At 42.0% G+C, this 17,428-nt stretch overlaps 1 protein-coding gene across 1 annotated transcript in view; it reads right to left on the minus strand.

The window, feature by feature from the left end:
- The window catches only part of epha6 (eph receptor A6), a 95,417-nt gene that overhangs the window by 42,508 nt on the left and 35,481 nt on the right, over nucleotides 1–17,428 (minus strand). Inside the window, exon 4 of the mRNA XM_057034391.1 lies at nucleotides 271–426. Within this exon, the coding sequence (XP_056890371.1) occupies nucleotides 271–426 (156 nt within the window). The remainder of the gene's footprint in view (nucleotides 1–270; nucleotides 427–17,428) is intronic.

Consider the following 17,428-nt stretch of genomic DNA (forward strand, 5'->3'; position numbering starts at 1 on the left):
ATTAGTCCGGTTAAACTGTAATTTAATGCAAATATGAAGTCGTAATGACAGTCAGTGAATCATCGTTGAAGATGAGGCAGCAGAACAAAAGCCATGTAATTCATCCGGAGACTCTTTAATGCACACTTTCACACAAAGATAAGTCCTGGAGACGAGGCTGGATTTACGGCTGCAGCGAGTCTCTAAGAGGCCGCAAGAGCGTTCCACGAGCTCGATCGATACCAACTATCTGTTGTAAGTAAACACAAAGGGCCGGTCGCTGCTACTCACGTGTACAAGCCATGGTGGGCGGATCTTTGTCAGCCCTGTAAAAGCCCCTCTCACAGTGACAGGCAGCAGAGCCTTCGCCGTAGCTGAAGCTGTGGGGAGGGCACTTTGAACACTTGATGTTTCCAGCATACGCTTTGTAGAAGCCTGGGTGACACGCTGGTGGGGGCAGAAACACAGCAGCATTACACAAAGCAGCATTACAGGGAGGATCCAGCATGAAAACGCAAATAAATACTATCACACCATACACTCTAAAACTTGGTGAGGGTCTGGAGATGTTGGCATTTAGCAGAATCTCTTTCAAGTATTTTCGAGGATTTCATTTTTGGAGATCACTTGTAAGTCAAAGTTTTAATATTTCAAGGTTTTATGATTATAAATGAAGTACTGTCTGGCTGTCTCTGAGATGTTGCTTTGTGTGTTGACAAAGTTTGAATATGTAATTTGGTGTTTTGTAACAAGATAATCTGTGCATGTTAGTGTCCGCGCTGCCTGTTTGTCACACCACTTTCCCTGTGCGACCACAATTTAAATGAAAAAGGTCTAAGTGTGATGTGAAAGATCAATAACCAGAAGCATGGGCTGCTCAAATGTTTTATTTATGAAGGTTCATCTGGAAACGATGTCACAATGTTCTTCACAGGAAAGAAAGACAAAGATGCACAATTACTGCATTAAAAGCCAATTCACAGAATGATTTCTACCAAACCATTATTACAATATGAATGAAAACAAACACTGTTTTGTCATTTATAAGTAAATATATGATAAAAATCAAAATTTACAAGCATCATTGATGTATTAGCATGACAGACAAGAGGTAAAAAAAATGTCTTGCAAACACATTCAATGAAAAATAATGACGCCATTAACCATTAAACAGCAGCAATAAATGAGAAACAATGAATAAAATATGGACAGAAAGGCATGCAATATTAGGTGTAGAGGTACATATTTCATGTTTAAAGCCCCTGAAAGCCAGAGTTTTACATCAAAATGGCACTGAAATGAGCTAATCTTTTGCATAAATGGAGAAAATAGAATAATTTGTAACAATTTGTGGTTGGAAAAGTTGTTAAACCTTGTAAACTGAGCAATCCTTGTCAAATATGTCAAATGTAACCACTGGGTTGACCCCAGAGGATCACATTAATGGCTTTGTGGCAGCTGAAGTGTAGGATATTGTTAAATCAAGTGATTAAACAGTTACTGTTGCTTGAAAATGTTGCAATTGAAATAATGTAGCCCAGAACAAAACTAGTCAAAATCTCACTTTTAACATCGGATGGAAGGTGAAAAGTAAAAATGATTAAATTATTTCAATATTGGCAGGGTGACGTTTTCGTTTCAAAGCAACCCGCCGCGTCAAATGTATCCGCAGGCGTATGAGAATGAGCCAATCATCCCTGTTGAAACCAGCCATTAAAGGCTGCTGTCAGGACATTAGCGGCGCGTCCTCAGACCTGCAAAAGTCCAGCTCCTGGTTAGATTTCCATTGCTGCCGCTTGTCACAAAATGCATCGTTTTAACAAGGTAACACAAGCTGAGCCATTTAAAGGGATTCAGCTTGAAGCGGAGAGTGCTGCCAGTGATAAATGGAGCAGCAGGGAGGACGGACACTGGACACCGTGACCCTTCCCATCAAATAAGGACAATTAGGAGCCGGTTAAAAAGATTCAAATGCACTTTTTTAAACTCTTACTCTCACTGAAATGAGACCTGAGTCTGTAGAGAAGGATGCCGTAATTCAAAATACTCAAAATACTAAAGCAAATCCTCCCAGATCCGGATCGTATTTACCAGGGTCTGTTCCCCTCAATGGACTATGAACAGGATGCGTTTTTTACTTGCAGTCACACATTTGTGTTGTTTCTGGCTCCAAGTGAGAATATTAGTTTTTGATTAAGTTATCATCCCTTATTTTCTCTTCATCCAAACATCCATTATTGCTGAATCCTTCAAGAACTTCTATAAACACCAAAATCAGAAGCTAGTGTGGAAAAACGTAATGTTACAAACCACAAAGTATCAAAAAACATCAAGTTAACTGTTTATAAAAACACAAGGAAATATAAAATTTAGATTTTTAAGATTGTGAAAAAACATACTACCAAGAATTTCAGTGCAAAACAGGAAATAACAATGAAAACACACTTCAGCGACAACAGAACCAACATCTGGACACACACACAGGACAGTTTTCACCTCACCTGAGTGTCCATTTTTAGTATTGCAGGTAACCAGCACTGAGACAGATGTGACACCAGTGGGTTTGGATGCATTTAGAAAAACAAATACCAATTGAGAGGTGATCTGGTTTCATTCTGAAGTGGACGCAGACATTTTTTTTCTGATGAAGAGACACAATTAAGTACATAAAAATGAAACCAGCGTCCACAATCTCCTGCTGTGGAGTGGTGACGAGTGGGCTCCCCTTTAGTGTGTCATTAACCTCTGATACCGACATGTCCTTGAGACAAAATCTGTCAGCCTAAATCCCCCCCCCCCCCCAACTGGACCCAGTTTCAGTCCCTGTCAACCTAAATGACGCCTCTGTCCGACCTTCGCTAAAGTGAGGGGATGTTCCCCTCCGAACCAGGCGGTGTCCGGCTGCAATCTGTCTGGACCAGGCTGCGGTCCAGGGCCATAAATGATGCTGTACAATGGCTGACCATGCATCACCTGAGACCGGACACACATACGGTGGTAACGAGGTCGCTGTGCGCACACACACACACACACACACACACACACATATGCATATATTTTTACTTCTATCTTTTTGAGGACTTTCATAGACTAAACTCGATTTTAAAATTCTAGCCTCAATTTTAGAACCTTCAAATAGTCCTTTCAAAACAAAATCCTCAATTCCCCCAAATGTCCTTACTTGTCGAGTACAGTGATAATTTTGGCACTCCTAAAATGTAGCAAGTATAAGAACACACACACACACACACCGGAAAGAAGAGCAGCCTCTGAGATTTTAAAGACGACTTTAAAAAGAAGCACAGAGCTGCAACACTGATGCATCTTATGCTTTACTCTTTCCTTTATTTACCCTGCTTTTCTCATCATGCAGCATGAGCCATACAGCTGCAACACTCTGCATGTGTGGCTGCTGATGGAGAGCAGAAAGAAAAGAGGCAGCAGGGCAGGGATGAATGTGGGACACTGTTCTATCACCTGCCACTCGGAAGAAAAATGATCTCTCTTTTTGTATATATATATATGTAATATACTGTATCATGATAATGTCCTCCTGAACCATTGGTCTTGAGGGCTCTGGGCCCTCAACCCAAGGTTAATGAGATCTGGAAGTCATCCAGAACATCATCTTCTGGGCCTTGACACTCAGGGGCAGAGCAGACTGGTTTGTCTGACTGAGCTCACTGGAGCAGAACAAACCCAGAGCAACTGTCTGCGGGCCGTTGCTTGCTAAACTTATACTTTTTATTCTCTGATCAGGTGTCTAATAAATATGAAAATAACACTTTCTTAACAAGATGTTAAAAATTCCAGTGCCACCCGCGTTTAAAGGTAACTCTGTTCCCTTTTTTGTCCCCACACATGTGCTTCATGTGTAAATGATGATGACGTTTTGCAGCCTGCAGCCGATGACGTTGAGGGGGGGGGGCTCCTCCCCCCGGCGATCAGCGGAGAAGAACAATTCCAAGAGGAGCACAATTCTGCAGCATTTACTTGCAGAACCACATCAACAAATGTTGCAGAATAGTTCAGCTCTTGAAATCAAAGGCGGCGCGGTGAGGCGGGGATGCGAGAGGATGACAGACCATTGCAGAAATGGCGACACCATAAGCAAGTTGCAGCCTGGAATTCATTGCATATGGGAAGGGGGGAAAATGGAAAGCGTGGCATATTTTCTGCTTCTCACTGATGATATTAGAGATGTTATAAATTGGACTTTCCGAGATCTGTATTTTGACAGCAGAATAACCGAAGTCTTCATCCGTCCCTGTGCGTAATAACACTCATCATACTTCAGAAGTGGCAGATTGAAGCCCCGTTTGCGCTGTCAGGCGATTGGCTTCCAAACAAACAAACAAACAAACAAACAAAAAGGAAAGATGTCAATATCTGAGCTGAGACAAACAGCTTTTGGTTCTCTTCATGGGTCCTCGGTGCTCCTGGAGGGAGAATGTGCTGGATAATGAGGAAACAGCACCAAGTTTTGGGCTCCTCTCATGTCAACCCGCCATGGCTCTGAATTAAAATCAGGCCTCTCGTTTGTGTCAGTCTATCTCGCCCGCTCATTAGCCATAATCCTTCTTTTCATTAGCCAAAGGAGATGAGCACGGCCGCTGATTTGCACTTTAGGATTAGTTGGGGGGGTCCTCCAACAGATCTCTGCTGAAGTGAAGAGAATAGTGTTTACTCAGTCATCAACGGAGGACGAGATGATCTGTGCCGCCGACGCCCTGTTTTTGTTCTCTGTTCTTTTGGCAGCAACGCAGAACTTCAGCTATTCTGACTCAGCGATGAAGAGAAAGCTAATCTCGCTCCACAATTATCTTGTTCTTTCAAAGTTTGGAGATAATTTACTGTCTCTTCTCTGACATTGTCAATTTAACAACTCATGTTTGTCGTTTTAAGATTATTTTCACCGACATGCTTCACGTGCAGAATCAAGTTGCGAGAATAAATGAGATATAAACAATTGGCCAAGACTGTTTATTACAGGTAATAACAGGTAATTGACTTCATTAGCTTTGTTTTAATGCAAGGAGAAAAGAAGGTTGAGAAATGACGACCAGCAATACTCCAGAATACCCGTTTCATCGAGCAGATGTAGCCTGCTTTGGTGTTACTGGCTTGATAAAGGATTTTAATCAGTTGTTTTAAAGCTCCCGAAGGCCCTTAAATCAGCGACTAATACTGCTTCTTCTTCAAGAGTACAAAGCTTTTATTAAACGCTGCAAGTGTCACCAGCTCCGGCTTCCTTTTCCCGGGTCTTCACTTCTCGGTGTGCTGTTTTCATTCTGGCAGTCTTCAAATTCACGATCTGTCTGCCCAGTATTTATACTAGTGGAGATAAAGCAGGGAGGGGGGAGCGGCGACAGACGCACAGATAAAGAGCTCATTTACAACCAGACAATGAGACCAAGATGAAAACGCCAAACGTTTTTGCCCTTCAGATTGGCAGATGGGGCCCCACTTGTATATCAGCAGCATTATCAGAGAGAAAGATCTTGTTACGAGCCCGATCACAGGTCGCATTGATCCCTTTATGAGCGTGTTTACAACAGCAGAGATGGCTTCTGGTGCCCAAAAGCCCTGACAGAATAGTAAACTGCCCAGAAGATATCAGTTAACCCGGAGCAACTGCTCTCTAAATCTTATTCTGAGGACAATACAGTAGCTTGAAGAGGCTTTGGGATGGATGGTGACCAACGTGCAGACTTACTGCGGCAGGTCTGATCTGCACTGGGATCTCCCTGATCACCACAGTAAATCTATTGCAGCGCTTTTCTTGTTGTTGGCAGTTACTAGTGGGACATGACATTTGTTAGCCTGCGCACTCCAGGGTGATCCATTTCTTTAAAGGGAAAGGGAAAGGATGAATAGATGGAATTTGACTCCATAATGTCTGCATCTGCATGCCCCAGTCACGCTAACTGGGAGCACGAACACCGGACTCTGTCCTATTTGTTGTTGACCTGTTTAAAAAAAAATGCCGCAGTGCCACCGTGGCCACAGTTCAAACTTTAGTTTATAAAAAAATAAAACCCTTTATTTATTTAAAAGGAGCCTGCTAGAATTTGTGCTTCTGTATCATCTCAGAACCAGGCTGAGAAGCGGAGGGTTCTCGGTTCGAGCCCCAGTGCGGACAAATGATGAAACGTGTTCTGGTCATAGGGGAAGGCGTCAAAACACCTTCAGAGCAGTGCCGAGGCACCCTTGAGCAAGATACCGAGTCCACAGATGCTCACTTAGGTCCCTGCGATGAACAGGCATCCCACCCAGGGGTGGACCCTGCCTACACACATGTGAGCACCCTCCCTGTGACCCCGAAAGGGCTAAAGCAGGCAGGAAGATGAAATGATCAACGTTCCCAAACTACCAAACTCAAAGTGTTGGCAACAGTTCGCACCTAGCTAAGCACAAGCGCCCAAACTGGTGGCAGGCTTTTATAAATATTAACCCTTATACATAGATTTTTTGAGCCTTTTTAGCAGATGATTGATTAAACAACAAAGAGGCAAACAACCTTAAAGCTAGTGGAGTCTGCCAAAGGTAAACAAGCCTGTGGGTGACAAGAATCTCTGTGGGGGTTGTGGGCATCTATGTGTATTTAACGTTATTAAAAGCAGAACTCTTTTCTTCACTGCTTTCTATTCATATCCAATACACCTGTTTTATAAGGCCATGATACTGCAGTGTCTCCTTGAACATGCATTAATGTATGCATGTTTAGGCTCAGTGGATTTATTATCCATGGTTATCATGATTTAGCCCCAAACTTTCTTTCTTTCTGCCTTCCTTCCAAAGGATTGATGCTGATTGCGCTTTTAACACGCTGTTAAATGACAGCAGATCGTCTTTAACAGAGGTCGCATTAGCATAAAGGCTTTCCTGTGGAAAATAAAGAGCCGCGTTGTATTCGGGGGAAAAAAACACAAACAAAAGAGGCAGATAATGACACGGCAGCCTTTTAGCAACATCAACAACAGGGAAATGGAGCTGGAGTGAAATTAAAATGGATCAGCCAATTTAAATGACGCTCCACCTCTGTCTTTCTCTCTCCGCCTCGGCTCCTCTTTTACCTTTCTCAGCCTCACAGAAAAAATTCCCAGCATCTAATCAGCCATGTTCCATGGGTCAGGGGGTCTTGGTTTAAACATACTGCAGATTACTCGCCTAATTTCTATAGAAAAACGAAGACACACACAATAAGATGCCTAAAAGATCTTATACGGTAAATGACGTGAAATCAACGACGTCAACTAAACCTCATTATCTAATAACATTGTCAGCGTGTTAGTAGCATTTCTGTGCGGAAGAATGCAGACATCAACCTGAGGATCTTCCTTTATTTGATCATTTATTTATGTTGTTTCATTATTCATTGTGCTGCAGTGTTGCGTAACACCTACTCTGTTCTAAAGGTGAGCCTGGTCTCCTTAAAGATCAGTATTTTACTAATAAAAATGCTGTTTACTAATAACCAAATAAACGAATGAATAAATAAATAGTGGTTTAAGTGATGTCATTTGGGATGATGGAGCACCACTTCATGGAGCGACTGGGAAACATTTGCCTGTAATTAGTGGAGAATGAGCATAAATGGAATAAGAGCGTCTCTTGTTAATGATGTGATGTGGACGCCGTCTACACCCACGCTGCTGTGACAGTTGTTTACAGACTAATAATACCAAAGCTATTTTAAGTCGATCCACCTTTTGGTAGCATCGCATTAAAAAGGAAATAGTCGAAATCAAACTCCAGGTTGAATCGAGCAATTTGCCAATCAATGGAGCAGCGCCAGATCTGTCTCATGTGACCATCCGTGCAAGATATGTGGGCGTGCTGTGGGAGGAAAAATGTAAAATAACAGCATAATTATCTGCTGCAGGAAGGCTTTAATTCTCTTTTTGCTGTGTTTTTTGGCTTATTTATGAAGGACAGTGAGAGAAAAATCACAATGTGGAGGGAATTTTGTCAGTTTTGCCAAAATGAAAAATCTGTTTTCAGTGTGCGCGCGCATGTGCACATATGTTAAAATAACCTTAGGAATCATATTTCCAATGAGATAGCAAAATAAGTGGCACATGAGTAAATACCTGCAGTAACCATGGTAACTGTGGCAGACAACAACAGCTATTTCTGAATAGATATGACTTATTTTGATATTTTCAGTATATATTACATCCATTTATGAAGCTACATAGCTGCTATTTTCCTTGAAATAGGATACAGCAAAATAACACAGCTGTGCAGCCCAACAGCTGTTTCCTCAATAAAAAGAAACATTTTTTAGCAGCTCTCTCTGTTGGCTCAAGTTAAACATTTGCCTTTGTTTCCTCAACGATCCAGTCGGAGTCGGAACGGCGACACGGGTTCTTTGGTGGAATAAAGACAGAGAAAAAAGATCCAGAGTCGGTGCAGTCACATCCACCTTTTGCTGCACCTCTAACTCACCTGCCGGAGATGGAACAGCTGCAGCAAAAAGTCCAGGATCAGAGTTGTGAATATTTGGGATATTTGGTATTTATGGAACATGCATGCTGGTAATGAAAACATCCACGGAGCCGCCGCTGGGGGTGAGAACACAAGCTGGTATGTGTGTGTGCACTCAGAGGACGGAGGCGTGTGAATGCAGAAGTGCGAGTAGGTGTTCACTTGCATGGACGAGTGCTTACAAACTGTGCACGTGTGTGAAACGAGTGTGAAGGTCATGAGATTTGTTTTTCTTTTTTTCATATTCAGAGCCAAAGGTCAGGAGGGGAAATTTATCCTGCTGCAAAATATTAGATAGCTGCCTGCTGAAAATGAGGAAATTTGGGACGTTTTCCAGCCAGCTGTTAATACTTCAGGGAGTGTGTCCTTGTGGGAACTTGAGTACTTTATAGCAGACATTCGAAAGGCGAAGATGTGAGATATTACTATCTATACACGAATAATAAGAATTGTGAGGAAAATAATGAGTGCTGTTGCTAAAGATTGATCCTGGGCGAAGGCTGGGCTAGAATATAGATCAAGATAAATAGTGCTAATGAGTGTTTCACTGTGAATAGTAATAATCATGCACAGTTGAAAAAAGCGATAATTTAAAACCATTGTTTACACGTTTCAAGTCATGAATCAGATTCCCTTTAATGTGTTTGTACATTTATTCTCCGTGTAGCATTAGCTGTCCCAATGTGGGAGATAGCAGATATTAACACCTCGTCAAAGCCAATTTTATGTGATATGTAATCACCTTGTCTTAGAATCTGCTACAAAAACTTCATTTTATCTGTTACAACAATCACTTCATAAAAGAGAGAAGCTCAAAATGGATGCAAAAACAGCTGGTTTGAACTTATAAACAGTGAATGTCGCCTGTATATCGTCTAAACTCAGCCAAAAGATGGCTGGATTTTCGCACTAATCATGATGCTCAATGACACGTGTGCAGATGTGTGTCGATGTTCTGAAGTGAGACGTGTCATTATCTGGTGTACTGAGACATAATGTATAATCGACAGAGAGCCTACAGCTGCGGGACGTATAGTTGCTGTTATGATTGTTATAAATTACATGGACGCTTGGAAACTATGAATTAAATAAAAAAAACACTACAATAAACACAGTATAGTGTCCAATATACATCGCAGCATCAGAATAATTATAACCTTTCATCTACTTGGTAATAACTACTTTTATTAAATGACATTGTGTCACTGGTGAGCTATAAACCACACTGACTGGATCACGTTTGCTCCTAAAAACCTGTCATTTATGCCCGTATAATCCCAAATTACATACACTTCCACACACGGTTGAGCAGGCAGTATATCCTCCTCAGATCCCTCTCTGATCTATACGGTGTAATAGTGTTTAATAAGGCTGACATTACGCCGAGATAATCCCGCTCTCTCATGCATCGACACACAACCAATTCCATTTCCACCGCCTCAGCTGTTTTCCTGGCGCTCAAAAAAAAGAGCCTATTTCAAGAAGAGAAGTCCAGGGTGCAAAATGAGGCCTCCAATATCAATTACCACTGATGGGGGAGAGGGGTAGCCGGCGGACACCACCTTTCCTAAATTCGCTTGCTTTCTTTTTCATTTCGGCTCAATATGGTTTTATATTATGAGGTGATAAGGCTTTATGATGAGGAGGAATTCTTCACAACTGGGCTGTCGCGGTGCAGGAGTGGCAGACGATACAGAGCAGAATTAGAACTACGTTTATATTCTTTTTCTGATTCCCTCTTTTTTGTCCATTTTGAGCATTTCCAGACTCAGCCAGGGTGTTTTGCTCCCTCGGTGCACTTTCCCTTTTCCCCTGTGGTAGCGGCAGCTTGTGAGTGAAACATTGCTTTACTTAAGATCCACCACATGAGCACAATATAGGCAATAAAGGGATGACAATAAAATACACTGTAGAGACACTGGGAGCTATAATGTTGTGCATAATGCAAGAATAGGAACAATTTACAGAATCCTCCAAAAGCAGTAGTTTATGTCATATGCGCGATAAGAATTCGGTTGTATTCAGACACAGACGTGAACTCCAATTCTTTGAGAGGCCCCAGCTCCCTGTCCAGGGATGGATGTCTGAGACTGGGAGAGAGTAGTGAGAAATGGTCCAAGACCAACTCATGAAACTAATGCTGCTGAAGTATTATGGAGCTGACAGAACAAGATACGGGCCAAGGTCAAGACCAAGGCAGAGAACAAGGTCTGAACTCAATATCGAGGGCCTTACCACTCCAAAGTCTCCAGACATCTCACCAAATCCAGCAAAGTGGCAGTTGTCCCGCTGCAAGAGACACAGTGAGTTTCTGACACCAATCTCAGGGCAGCAGGGCAGATGGCTGCGCTCTCCCCTATCCACCGACACACCAGAGACCCAGGAGGGTGTAAAAGGAGGAGACCTGCTGCACAACCTATGGACCTCGGTGAATCGTTTTTCTCACTGGAGTCGGCTGCTTCAAAGCCTCTCTGAAGAAGTGGAGCCTGTCAGACAGTGCGGCATGCAAGTGTGGTGAGCCTGAACAGAATGCAGAGCATATCATCATCGGCTGCCCCTTTTCCAGCCCAGAAGTGGCGCCTTCAACCCCGGACCAGAGATGAGGGCGTGGCTGCGTGACAGAGTTGACCATCTGATGATCTATGAAAGAAGGCCGAAACTCTCTATTTTGAAGATGACTTAAAACATTTGTTTTTAAGCTCTAGTTGGACTCTGTCTCTCTCTCCTCATTGTTTTGGTCAGTATTGGACGTCATCAACACGGGTTCTTGGGTCATTTTTGTGCTTCTCTCTATCTCTGCCGTGTTGACTGGCCCCTCTGGCCTGCGCAGTTCTACGTATTGCATATAACGAATGTATTTCCATACATGATGCATGTGTCTGTTTTGTCTTTTTGTCCTTCCTTCTGCGCCATCTCTCCTTCTCCTCCTTCCTTCACCCGGCTGGCGTCAGCAGGAGAGTCTCTGGCATGTGAGCCTGGTCCTGCTCAAGGTGTCTTCCAGTTAAAAGATAATTCTTCCTTGCCACCATGGCTTGTTGGGGGGGTCGGGCTCTGGGTTCATACATTGCTCCAAGAGAAAATATTTATTATGACAGAAGCTACATGAATAAAATATATGGTGTTATATAAAAATAACACCAAATGTGATCTTGGCTCATTTGTTAAAGAACATTCTTTGGCTGCAGCTGTGAATAACAAATGTTGCTTCTCCTCATTCTAAAAACATCCAATCCCGATGTTGTTGAAACTGTCTGAATACAGCTTGATTTCCAGCACACACTCTGCAGTCTGGTTCCGCATGTGAACACACAGCTTCTGTTTAATGGCCCTCTTAGAGAGAGATAAGGTGCGTATCAATTAATAAAATCTGAGTTTTGCCTCCGACTTTCCTGGGATCTCAGTACAAGCGGTGTCGGCGTGCAGCTCTGGCTTTTAGAAATAACGGGGCTGTCCCCAGTTTGTGTAATCAGTTTAGTGATATTGCATTGACGTGGAACAGGGGGTGTAAAATGCGTTATTGCTTTTTAACTGAACACAGTGGGTAAACTAATGTTCTCAACATGATCGATAAATCACATCGGAACACATTGACTCCCTGCCAGCTGGAAAATTAAGCAGTAGCTGGGCCTCTCCTCTGAAACAAAAGTGGAAATACTGTAAGACCGTTCAGAATAAATCCACCGGTCGTGTGAAAGTGCCAGAGGTTTTTGCAAACAGACGTGTTGTCCAAGACAATAAATAAGCGGGTCTTTGCTTAGCAAGGGAGGTGTTTACATGCAATTATACTGAACAGAACATGGTTCCTCCGGTGGTTCCTCAGGCTCAGACCTGATGAGATCAGCGCCACACACTTTCTGTGCCCGTCTTAATAAACCTCACATTCATTGTCCACCTCCTCGCTCACGCCGCGGGAGGTTAAGACAGCTTTGGAAAAGTCTCCCGTTGTTCACTAATCATGTTGACCACCATCAGCCAAATTAAAGCTGTCGCCGCCACCGTCGGACGCCATCGGACCGAACAATGTGGCTTCCAGTGGTTAAATGGGTCCACGGCGAGGGGCTGTTCCTATCATACTCTGTCATGTGCATATCGCTGTCAAACCAGGCCCTCGCGAGTTCTTTCACAAGTATGCTTTAATCATCATGGTGCACACTGAAGAAGCTGCACATTGCCTGATCATATATTCAGCAGCAGCATATGTTTTATAAAGTATGTGATGCCACATAAAGCAGCAGGGAAATGATGGCCGCACTGTAAAAACAACTGCAGCAACAAATTATCAGAGTGTTTTTACTTACGCATTTTATGATTACCTGTTGTTACCTGTGGCAGCACCGCATGGTGCATTTTACTGCACGATTTACCCGGTAATGATTTTGGATTTGGATTTTTGGAAATTTTTTGCAATATTTGATTAAAAAAATCGCTTCCAGAACTTTTTTCTTACGGTAAATCACAATGTAAAGAAGAACCTCCACCCTTAAATTAAATGCAAAAGCAACACTGCTTGGTACAGGGATTTAATTAAGGACATAACTGCATGCTTCCCTTAAATGAAACCCCAGTGACATCCTCCTGCAGTTCAAATACATTAGAAAAATACTTGGTGTCAGGAGAAGATGCTGCAGCCAATTAGCCTATCCGCAGGTTAGGCTGAGGTTGTGGAATGGAACGGATATTGGGCAGGACTTTATTAAATTTTTTAGGGAACACTTCAGGTACAAGTGTGTTTGTGTGTGAGGAGTATGTATCTACAACCACTCCCTTAGGTCTAGAGCAGTCAAAAGAATCCAGAATATATGAAAACATGTAGTTTCATTGAAGCACATGGATGCAGACAGACAGCAAACATACTGTAGTACGTACCCATGTGCAGACACCTGGTGCTGCAAGAGAAAATGAAAGCTCCTAGGATCCCTTACTGCTAAAATATTGTTTAATGATGAAGTAGAGGAGAGGAAGATTTTAATTAGCCCAGAAAAGAAGCTTCATTAAACCTCTCTGCTGGCCTCTGCTGTCCTGCCAGGCACTGTCCTGCTGTAAAGCCACCACTGCCATTAGCTAGAACCACACAGCAACAAGAAAAAAAATCAAATAAACGCTCAGATCAGCTTGACACGGCTGATTGCCCTGTAATTTTCTCGATGCACGGGGATTTAAAGTGGCATCTGCTGAGTCAGCCTCTCTGGGGGGTACGCGGCATGTTGTCAGCTGATGCAAAGCCAATTTTTGATTTGCAATGAACTCAAGTGTAGGGCACGTCAAGGCCATTTTGTTCTCACCCATACAAGGTCTTCAAATTCAAATGGTTTAAATTCCATCAGTTAGCCACAGGTTAGTTTTAGAACAACTTACCTCAAGTATTTAGCAACTATTTCTGCCAATATAGCATCTGTAATATGATCAATAATGCATCTGGGGTCTTGAATGGCTATATTCATAATTCAAAATCAAGATGCATCATGCAATATTGGAACCTACAACCTGGGCGTGTAAACTCCATCAATCAATATCTCGTAAAAAAATAAAAATAAATAAAGTTAAAAGCATCCACAGCATTGCTGAATTAGATTTAGAGCATACAGATATACAACCTGATGTGAGTTATGGGTGTAGTCGCACAACCTTTGAAATGCAGCATTTCATTTTATTATGTTTTTTAAACATAATATTAAAAATGCCTACTCCTTATTTTAAGTTTCTATTGCTTATTACAGGGAGAGGAATCCGATTTTTATCAGACAATGGTTAAAGAGAAGCAGGCAGACCAGATGATGGATGCGGATAGGTTACGTACGTGTCCGTAGCCAGGTGCTGCACCGTTTTTGTTCCTCCATAGAGTAAAAATGTTCCCACATCTGTCAGACTAAAACTACACACATTCGTTTTCCCTCTGCACCTAATCCTGTCTTTTTCTGCTCTTCTACTAGCCATCAGAGCACATCACTTCATCCCTTTTTCAAAGTTCCCCAGAGAGAAGTGTTAGAGAGAGGAAAGTGAAATGAGAAATTCCCGTTGCCACCTAATTGCATGGCCAAATCGATCCTGTAATAGATTCCTTCTCTCTGACATCCAGTCTCACTGACAGCACTATCAGACAGACAAATCAGAACACCAAGCGCCTGTATGTGAGTGTGTGTGTGTGTCCGTGTGTGTGTCTGTGCACACGCCGGCTCTTCAACCGTGGCAGGTTTTGGAGGTCCGATTGCTTAGAAATGAAAGAAAGGCAGATTGAGGTTCCTGAATGTTTCTAAGATAGGCGGCAATTCAATACTGAGCTGGGAGGAAAAAGATGGATGGGACAAGAATGAATATTTACAGTAATCTTGGGTAAACACATGACTGTGGAATGGAAGAGAGAGGGAGATCAAAACTGTGATTAAAGTATGTTCCTTTTGCATATCAGCAGAGGGGACACAGATGCCATCACCCTTTTATTTAGAATGTTTTACATGTGTGTGACGTTTGTTGAGTACAAGCAGAGGACCTGCAATTCCCACTTCAGCTGGACGCACAAACTTCATTCTAAAAAAAACCCTGTTTCCCAGTGACTGACCTCCCTTCTCTTTCTATTAACACAAACAGCAGCAAACCAGATCAACAAACAGAAGGTGTAAACCCCTTCAAATAAATGGCGGCAGCCATTGTTTCCTCGTTCCCCTGCCTGCTGTCATCGTTCCTCCTGCCTGTTGGATTTCAATAAGAGGATAAAGTCCCCCCTCTGGGGCAAGCTCCTTGAGTGAAATCCATGGAAAGGATAGAGACTTGCACTCCTCCTGTCTCCTTTGGCCCGTGACAGAAAGCCCCTCTTCCTACCCGCAGAGCAAGGTGGGAGAAAATTGTCTGCGTAAAAACCGGTCAAAGTGCAAAGGATGAAACAAACTGTTTGGTCCTTCAGACAAATAAAGCAGTGGACATAGAATAAGACTCTGTCCAACAACCCTGCAACCTGTGTGTGTCTGACAACAGGATGTAAACTAGGGATGTACGGTACTTCCCTGCCTGATGAGTTATTGGCTGATAATGACAATATTTTCATCATTAAGATGATAAAAGCATTCTATAAAAATATCATGAGCTAGCCTACATATTCCAACACTAGGTGGCGCAATCATCGTGACAAACCTTTGAAAACTTAGAACTGCACTTTTACGCTAACACAAAGATGATATACCATGGATGCAGCCCAACACTGTTTGCAGATAATGGCTTATTAGTTCCTGTGATATATGACAATTATAGTCAGCTGGCCCCCTATATAGGAAACTGCTGGGATATTTGCATTTACCCTGATTTACCTCCGCATTTAAATGTTCCGCTCGGCTGGGTTTAGGAAATAAGCACTGAGCCTTTATTACATTTGGTGCATGAACTCTGGTCTCCAGGGTGAAAGATGGGGGGCTGACGGTCAGTAAGCACCTTCCAGTGCATCATTTTAGCGGATCTGTTCAGTGGCCTTAAACGGATGGAGACTCTGTGGATATATAGAACTATATAGAACAGAGTGCAGCATGAGAACAACCACACTGCCAAACAGAGAAGATGGATCCTTTGTTGTCAGAATTCTGTAAAAAGAAGCACTTATATTGGCCTCAGATTCCAAAGCCCCCACCAATGTGGGGCAGCAAAGGCTTAGTGTGATGGAGATGATGCCAAAAGATTCTCCTGTGTTTGGATGTGCTCACGCTCAGACCAAGAACCTGGAATGTGGACAGGCTGCAGAATTTACTGGCATCTGAGAGTGAGGATAGTGGAACAAGGAACACTGAGGGACAAAGGAATGAGGACATTAGTCCACCTGAGGTATAGGTTTTTGGTTTTCATTTTACTTATTTTGAACATAGAAAATAAGATAGGGCACAATATCTGCTTGTAGCATCAAATGTAATTAACATAAACCAAATTAACTACCGAAAACCACAAAACACAGAAGCATAATCATCCATATTCAAAAAGGAGTGACAAGGAGCGAAGCTTAATTCATTCTTTGGTTTCACCAAAGAAAGGTTTTCTTCTTTTTCTTACATTTGCTTTTGTGAAGTAAATAAATCCCCTTTAATTATATTTTCTTTCCCTCTGACTGAACATGCGGTTTCCTAGTAACTGATTATTTTTTGCTGTGAACATGGTCGGTGCCATTTGTCCCCTGAGTTTAAGTATCCTTGATTGCAGAAACAGCAGTCCTGTATGGTACCTGTAGCTAGCTTTGTCTAGTATCCTGATTGCTCTTTTCTATAGAATGTATGGAAATTAAAGGGAATTCCAATAATTGTGGCCCCAGATCTCTGTAGGTCAGATATGGTGATACAAGAGCACAATGGATTGAACCTGATTTGCTTTGCATAATACTGCAACTGTAAATGTGTTATGTGAGGCTTCCAATTAAGATTTTCATCAATTATAATTCCCAGATGTTCACTTGCAGTCATCCTTTTATTATCCACAGCATTTATTTGAACATTTGTTTGCAAGTTCACCACAATTCCCTAATAACCTTATTTTTGTGTTGCATGGATTTAATGATAATTTATTTCTATCAAACCGCAATTTTAATTTGCACCTTTCTGAATTTATAAGCTCGATAACACTGTTTAAATCAAAGGATATTGGTACCTTCTGCAAACAAAAGAGGTTCTGAACCATTACATATGTCATTAATGTATAATACAAACATTTTGGGGCCCACCGACCCCTGGGGAACAAAACAGGCAGTATCCTGTTGAAGCGATGGTCTAATTAGATCAATTGTTTTCTGTTTGCTGGGTAACGACTAACCCAACTTAAAACTACACTTCTTATTCCATAAAGTTCAAGTTTCTTTAAAATAATAATTTATGATTGATTGTGTCAAAGGCGTTTTTTAAGTCAATAAAGGATCAATATTGGTTGTCATTAAGTAGATTATATTTATCTATAAAATTGTATAGTCTATTATTGAAAAGTTTTTCCAGAATCTTAG

Source organism: Takifugu flavidus, chromosome 1, assembly GCF_003711565.1.
Source record: "Takifugu flavidus isolate HTHZ2018 chromosome 1, ASM371156v2, whole genome shotgun sequence".
Lineage (NCBI taxonomy): Eukaryota > Metazoa > Chordata > Actinopteri > Tetraodontiformes > Tetraodontidae > Takifugu > Takifugu flavidus.